Below are 8,184 nucleotides of genomic sequence, written 5' to 3'. Positions count from 1 at the left end.
TTATCAAATTAAATTAATTGTACGAAATTATGGTAATTTTCTATTTATTTTGATAGTGTAATTTTACTACTCCGTATTTTTTTCATTGAACATTTGTGTGCAGTGAACTTCATTTGCCTATATGAGAGATAAGAATTATATACTCCAACTTCTAAACTTTAAAAATATTTCAGTTAACTCCGATAATTTATACCATGATTCACATAGCATTATGAACCCTGAACTGAAATAACGAGGTACAAAATTTATATCGTAAGATACAGAATTTTATAACATAAGATCATATACACATATTATATATTTACTTATTTTTCAAATATGATTTAGGTACATAATTTGTGTTCATTGACACAGAATTTCACAAGACACATAAATTCATAACATAAGACACAATTACTATTTTGTTTCAGATACAAAATTTATACACTTTAAGGTACAAAATTTTATAAGAGAAGACATAAAAACTCACAATATAAAATATATGGACATGCATCAGAGTTCACAGTGCAGTGTAAATCCTAGTATAAAGATTGGTTAACTCCTCAAACCCTTAAAAGGTTACAGTAGCATATTTTCTTTTACAAGTTAGTGAAGTTACAAACAATTATTCAGTAGTTTTCCTGTGAGATGGTTTGCGAAATTTGAATAACCCTTTTTTTATCTTTGACTTGGTGGTCTACGTGGAACATTCGTATAAATGCAATATGAAAATCCTTGTGGCACAAGCTGTCGCTTTGGCCGAGTGGTTAAGGCGTGTGCCTGCTAAGTACATGGGGTTTCCCCGCGAGAGTTCGAATCTCTCAGGCGACGCATTAAAATTTTAGCTCTGCGAATAATTTATTTATTTTTTCTTTCTTTCTTACTATGGATCTTATTGAAGTTCGTTTTCGAATTGACATTTTTAACTGCATAATTTTTTTATGGTGTTGGACATTTAGGTGTGTATAAAACTTTTAGTTTAAATTTTGTAGGAGTTAAAAGCAAATTTAATATTTTGTTCTGTTTAATTTTTGAATTTTAACAAGTTGAATTAATTTATTCCCTAATTACATATGGTTCTCTGGTAGTGTAAATTGTTGAATATGATTTGATGAAAACTTCAGAGTCCGTTTGAAAACTCGAAAAATGACTTCTCGAAAATGTTTTTCGAGTTTTCATTGTTTGGATGCAATAGGAAAAACTCAGTCGTCAATGAAAAATATTTTTCGTTGACTTGGAAAAATGTCGGCACACTCTAAACATGGTTTCTGCCGGGCATAGCTGTTCTGATTTTCGGCAAAAACCAATTTTGCAGTCACTATTCAAGAGTATGCACTGAATAAATCTGCATTGTGGCCCTAGCCAATAAAGTACCACAAGAAAGGGATTGCTATGCCGTGGAACTGTGCCCACCTTGCTATGTTCATAATTAATTACTGAACTCTATGTTCATTATTTTTTAACTTCATATTCACAATTATTGAACTCTATATTCACAATTACATGCAGAACTCTATGTTCATAATTATAAAACTTTATATTCATAATTTTTGAACTTCATATTCACAATTATTGAACTCTATATTCACAATTACAGAACTCTATGTTCATAATTATAGAACTCTATGTTCATAATTATAGAGTTCTATGTTCATAATTTTTGAACTCTATATTCACAATTATGAATAATTTTGAGACCGTGTCCACCTACAAGGTGGATACGGATCCACTACATAATTTGCCACAAAGAAGTAAATCAAATTAAGTTGTCCATAATTGATCGGTCCAAACTAAGAAAGTAGATCAATAGGTTGCTACTTTATATTGACAAACATGAAATGTCAAAGTTTTACAAGAACCAACTACTTTGCTGCTGCGGCACTCCGGCTTTAATTTGCATATACCTCCAAATGATCATTCATCATTTATTTAGACTCAGCTTTCTCTTACAACTTAAATTTGTATTTGAAAAACAGCAAATTCATCGAATATATATACTAAAAACCAAATAAGGATTCCCTTACCTCAAACACACATACACTATATAGAATACTTGTGTCTTGTCATTTTGCATCACTTCAATTCCTCAACTAAGTCTATTTAAACTCCATGCATGCCACCCCTCCCTCACACAATCACCAACCAAGAAACCTAAGCAATAATCTTTCCCTCTTGCTTTATACCGCCACATTTTCACTAGGTAGGGTACTGGATTTGACCCGACCTTCAGCTTCAGCACAACAATCTCCTAGCCATCTAGTGCTGGACCTGGCCCGTCTTCACCAACTTTCGCCCAACACCCTATATAGAATTGAGAATGAAGTTAGTCCATTTCCTTATTGCCTTTTCTCTCGTCGTCTTCATTCAAGCTGCTTTTGGGGAGTTGGTGTGTGAGGAATTGCCGGTTGGCGTCTGCTCTTTCTCAATTGCATCTTCCGGGAAGAGATGCTTGTTAGAGACTTATCCATCCCGCCACGGGACTACGGAATTCCAGTGCAAGACATCGGAGGTGGCGGCGGCGACTAGTTTGCGTGAACATGTTGAGACAGATGAATGTATTGCCGCCTGTGGAGCTGATCGGAAATCAGTCGGAATATCATCGGATTCCCTCCTCGACCACCGTTTCACGGCTAAACTTTGCTCCCCACAATGCTACCAAAACTGCCCCAACATTGTTGATCTCTACTACAACTTGGCTTCCGAAGAAGGTGCCTTCTTTGTCCTTTCTTTCTTTTCCCATGGCTTTTTGAGATTAATGGACATTGTATTATTTGTCATTTTTATTGTTTTTGCAACATTTTTTTACAGGAGTTTTTTTACCAGACCTCTGCAAGGCACTAAGGACCAGTTCTGGCCGTGAAATGACGTCACGGTTTCTGAGCTCTGGTGCCGCCTTCGCTCCGGCGTCCACTGCGGCGGCAGCTCCGATATCGGAAGCAGCGGCTTTTGCTCCAACTTCGATTGCCTCTGTTGATTGTGCTCCAGCACCTATGTAATAAAATCACAAAATATTATCACTAATGGTTATTATATATATGTTTTATGGTTTGATGATATAATCTTTAAATTACATATTCCTCTTTGTATGTAAGAATGTAAGATTGTAGTGTATTGTAAGTATTCCTTCTTTATTTATGCAAATAAAATAATCCATATCTTCTATCATGTTATTAAGAATTGGTATATTCCTTCTTATATTTTAAAGTAATTTTGGGAGAAGAAGAAATAAGTATTTAGTCAGCAATTATAGTGCTTAATTAGGACTACTAATTAAGCACTCCTAATTAATTATTATTTTTTCGGCGTATCAATTTATGTCATTTATCAAAGTAGTGAGTCCAGACGAAGACTTCTTGAGTTCTTACTATGAAGCAAAGGTAGTGGCAGAGCTAACACTAGTGAAGGAGTTGTGTGGATCATGGTTCGAATAAATTTTAATAAATCCCTATTTTTGGTGTATTCAGAACAAAATAAAATTGAATAACTTGTCTCGCATATTGTGTTTATATTGTTAAATAAAATTGTAATTGAATTGAAATGATACTTTAGTTGTGTTGAAATGAAGCTGCAGTATGTATAAACTGAAACTGAATAACATGTCTCACATAGTGAGTGTATATTGTCAAATAAAACTGTAGTTGAATTGAAATGATACTTTAGTTTTGATGAAATGAAATTACAGTATATATAAAAAGAAACTGAATAACATGTCTCACATATTGAGTGTATATTGTCAAATGAAACTATAGTTATATTAAAGTACGTGATACTTTAGTTGTGTTGTAATGAAATTACCGTGTATATAAAATGAAATTGTATAACAGTTTCACATATTTGAGTGTATATTGTTCAATGAAATCGTATAATTAAATTAGAATTATAATTTAGTGGTGTTATAATAAGACTACAGTGTGTATAAAATGAAATTCAATATGTCTCACTATAATAAGACTATTGTAGGTATAATGTAAAATGAAAATGTACTTAGAACAAAATGAAACTCTAGTTGTGTGCTGAAATAAAACTACAATTTATATAAAATAAAACTGAATATTTTATACACACAAAACTAATTACACGAAACCACTAAAAAAAACGATACCATTTTGAACATGGTAAAATTTGCATGTATCCATTGAATTGAGTATTTCATTCAAAGCATTTGCTCCATGTGGTCAATGTCACTTTACGAAATTTAATTAAAGACGACTTAGAATGTGAGAATTAAAAGAATTAATAAATTCAAAATTTTTTTCTCTTAAAAGTTGAATTTGTAACCCCAAAAACTCTCCAAATCGCGGTAATTCAATGGTACCTACTTTGTGCATAACTTTCACATTACTATTGTTAAGTTTTAAACCTTGATCTTCTCTCTTAAATATTTACCCATATTGAACTAATGAGTTAAATTAATGCGAATAATAATAAAATTTATTTATAAAATAAAATTTAAATTGAATGAAACATTATATCATGTTAACATGACAATAATAACATCAATGTCACGGTCATAGAAACCTCCTAAATCATCATCATAATTAAAATAATCATCCTATTACGAATAACGTGTCTTCAAACTAATTTTTACACCACATTTAGTTTGAAGGAAAGAATTAGTGAAGAAATGAATTATAATTCTGTGAAGAAAGAATTAAGTGAAATTTAAATTCCAAAAGAAATTAACCATTATTTATAGTACAAAACAAATTAACCATTTAATCATATCAATTGTACGGAAGTATAGTAATTTTCTATTTATTTTGATAATGTAATTTTTTTTTTTTCATTCAACATTTATTTACTTGTGCGATGAACTTCAATTCATTCAATCGTTATATTGTACACCAGGGCGCATGCATTGTGCACCCTAATCCAAAATGACGTCGTTTTTATAAGTTGTGTTGGGAGTTGACGTGATGGACACCGTTTTGTCTGTTACAATTTTTTTTTAAAAAAACATTTGTGTTTATGTGTATTCTGTTAAGAGTTTATATGTATTATGTATTATGTTAGAGTATGTGTATTATATTAGGAGTTTATGTTAGATTAGGACTTGGTGGTCTACAAAAAACCTCTCCTGTGAAGTTAAAAATAATTATTGCATGTATGTTGCTTTGGCCGAGTGGTTAAGGCGTGTGCCTGCTAAGTACATGGGGTTTCCCCGCGAGAGTTCGAAACTCTTAGGCGACGCAATAATATGTTTTGCGTGTATATAAGCCCAAAAAATGGGAATGCTTGTTGTTTTGGCATATGCTTATTGAATAAAAAACCAAATCAAGATTCATAGCGTTTACCATAAACACTAGCATACTATGCCTAGTTAACATAATTTTTCTGGATTAATTACAAGGGTCACACAAGTGTGAGACTGTCTTACGGACCCTTATTCGTAAGACGAGTAGGGTTATAATGAAAATTTAATACTTATATGCGCAAATGTCAATAGGGTAAATGCAAGGACGGATCCAGAAATCTTCGCCAGTGGGGGTAAAAGATTAAAAACTAATGAGATATTCTGAAAAAAAAAATACTTAAAGGCTGAGTCATAAATATTGTTAATTAGGATGAAAAATTAAAATATATCAAAATGAGATATAAAAAAAATATTCAAAACAAAATATGAAATATAATTAATTAGATAAAATAATTTGAATAGAAAACATTTTATAAAACTAACACTCATATAACTATTAATATTAAAAAAGGAGAAAAAAAACACAATGTTACAAATAAAAATTCCACAAAATATGAAATATAATTAATTACATAAAATAGTTCGAATAGAAAACATATTATAAATCAATAATATCACTATTAATATTTTTAAAAAAATGAGATAAAAAAAGACAATGTTACAAATAAAAAAAATTCAATTAGAATTAATCTCACTATAAAATTCGTGTTGTAGGATTTAAACCCCTAACATATAGTGAAAAATCAAATATCTTACTATCTATGCTAACTCATCCTTTGGTTAAGTTTATGTAAATTTAGTATTTGTAAGTAAACTATATATACACAATGGACCTATACATATGCTATTGCTATATATAAATGGGATGGGAGTGGGGGCAGCTGACCCATTGTGGCTCCGCTAATGTGTAAATGTAATACTTTTTTTTTTCCTCAAAAGTATTATATTTTTCCTTATAAGGGACACTCGTTAACATTACTTATTATGGAAAATATATATATACTTTTACATTAAAATGCAAAAGTATTACATTTTTCTTCAAAAATATTACATTTTTCCTTATAAGTAATATTTTTTTTTTATTTTAATTCTTGATTAGTATTGCATTTGAACATATAAGTGTGACATTTTTCATATTGATTTGACCGATCCGACCGTATCATGAATAAGGATCCGTGAGATGGTCTCACACAAATGTAACTCATTTTAAAGTTAGTGACTAAATCAAGTAATTTACGAATATTAACTCTTAATTAAAAAAGTGTTTGAGCACTTAATAATTAGGTAGAATTGGAGTGATGGTAAAGTTGGAAGGAATGGAGTGCGTTGCTTTTGCGCTCCGTCTTTGAATACAAATTAAACCTCCAAATCAAATTACCATTCGTTTATTTGGACTCATAAAAATGTTATGGACTAATATTTTATTTGAAAGACAACAGTATAAAATAACTAATTGAATAAAAAACAAATCAAGATTCGTAGCGTTTACCATAAACTAACACTACCATACTATGCCTTGTCGTCATTTTGCATGCTTTTTCAATTCTATTTAAACTTCATGCATGCAATGCAATGCCACCCCACATAAAACCATCACAGAAATTAATTAAAGCCCAGAAATCTATCTTCTTTTAATTTCCTCTTAGAGCATAATTGAATTGAAAATGATGAAGTTCATACATTATTTTCTTGCCTGCTTCTCTCTCCTCTTCATTCAAACCGCTATGGGGGACTTGGTGTGTGAGCAATTGCCTGTTGGCATCTGCTCATTTTCAATTGCATCTTCTGGGAAGCGATGCTTGTTAGAGACCTATGCATCTGGCGACGGAGCTATGGAATTGCAGTGCAAGACATCGGAGATAGTGGTGGTGGGGACTAATATGCATATGCGTGAACATATTGAGACAGATGAATGTATTTCAGCCTGTGGGGTTGATCGGAAATCCGTCGGAATATCATCTGATTCCCTTCTCGACCACCGTTTCACCGCTAAACTTTGCTTGCCACAATGCTACCATAACTGCCCCAACATTGTTGATTTGTACTACAACTTGGCTTCTGAAGAAGGTATGGAGTCGTCCCACTTTTTTTTTTTTTTTTTTATACATTATATTTCACCTTAAGTCGGACTAATCTTAAATTTTCAAAAGTTAAATAATCACGAATCATTCAAATAGATCCTCAATCAATCCTTCTGTTGTTGACTTTATAAGCAAGGAAATTGAACCATCTCTACATTTCGGTCAATTTCAATTTAAAGAGCCTAATGGCTCAAACTCTAATTTGAAAAGTTTTATGTACAAAATGTTGTTGTGAGAGTCAAACTCCTGACCACTCTATAATTAAAGAGCTGACTTTAACAGATACAACTGTAAATATATATATATGATTGTATCAAGTGCAAAACACCTTAAAATTTTCTTTTATATTATTATTGTATGTATTAAAAACTTGACATTTTTTTTACAATTTTTTGGGACATTTACAGGAGTGCTTTTACCAGATCTGTGCAAGGCAGTAAGAAGCAGTGCAGGCCGTGCAACGTCACGGTTTCTGAGTTCTGGCGCCGCCTTTGGCCCCGCGGCGTCTGCGGCCGCAGCTCCGACATCAGTTTCAAGTGCGGCGGCGTCTGTTGATTGTGCTCCACCACCTATGTAAAATCCTCTCATCTGCGTACACAACATATTACTGCTACTCATCTTTTATTATATCATATTATTCCTCTTTGTATGTAAGATTGTGCGTTTTTCTTCCTTCTTTATATATATCAAATAATCGTTGCTTTCAATTCAACTTTCCATGCTTGCCAACTCCCTGGCCTGGCCTTGACCCAGCAAAACTTAGTCTGCTATATATAAGCCTTGTGAGCATATATCCATTAATGTGTATCCAACTATCAGCTTAGGCTTTTAGTTGAGATGGAGCACATGCTTCAATTTGGTATCAGAGCCAGACCAAAGGTCATGGGTTTGAATCTCAACGCCACTCGTAAGTGACTACGGTTTACCGGG

At 32.3% G+C, this 8,184-nt stretch overlaps 2 protein-coding genes and 2 non-coding genes across 4 annotated transcripts; all 4 read left to right on the top strand.

The window, feature by feature from the left end:
• Window positions 1-728: 728 nt before the first annotated feature.
• Window positions 729-810, top strand: TRNAS-GCU. The gene has a single exon. It is a non-coding gene; the product is annotated as a tRNA-Ser (tRNA).
• Window positions 811-2,129: 1,319 nt separating this feature from the next.
• LOC109156792 lies at window positions 2,130-3,144 on the top strand. The gene is made up of 2 exons (XM_019304639.1): window positions 2,130-2,687; window positions 2,788-3,144. Exons 1-2 carry the CDS (start codon window positions 2,297-2,299, stop codon window positions 2,973-2,975), a joined length of 579 nt encoding a protein of 192 aa, XP_019160184.1. The 5' UTR covers window positions 2,130-2,296; the 3' UTR covers window positions 2,976-3,144.
• Window positions 3,145-5,087: 1,943 nt separating this feature from the next.
• TRNAS-GCU lies at window positions 5,088-5,169 on the top strand. The gene has a single exon. It is a non-coding gene; the product is annotated as a tRNA-Ser (tRNA).
• A 1,596-nt stretch (window positions 5,170-6,765) lies between these two features.
• On the top strand, window positions 6,766-7,831 carry LOC109156729. Its single transcript, XM_019304564.1, has 2 exons — window positions 6,766-7,240; window positions 7,662-7,831. The coding sequence occupies exons 1-2, from the start codon at window positions 6,838-6,840 to the stop codon at window positions 7,829-7,831; spliced, it is 573 nt and encodes a 190-aa protein (XP_019160109.1). The 5' UTR covers window positions 6,766-6,837.
• The last annotated feature ends 353 nt before the right edge of the window (window positions 7,832-8,184 follow it).

The sequence above is a fragment of the Ipomoea nil genome, unplaced genomic scaffold (assembly GCF_001879475.1).
Source record: "Ipomoea nil cultivar Tokyo-kokei standard unplaced genomic scaffold, Asagao_1.1 scaffold2759, whole genome shotgun sequence".
NCBI lineage: Eukaryota > Viridiplantae > Streptophyta > Magnoliopsida > Solanales > Convolvulaceae > Ipomoea > Ipomoea nil.
Note: the sequence above shows the minus strand (reverse complement) of the source record. Positions and strands in the feature narration are given on the sequence as shown.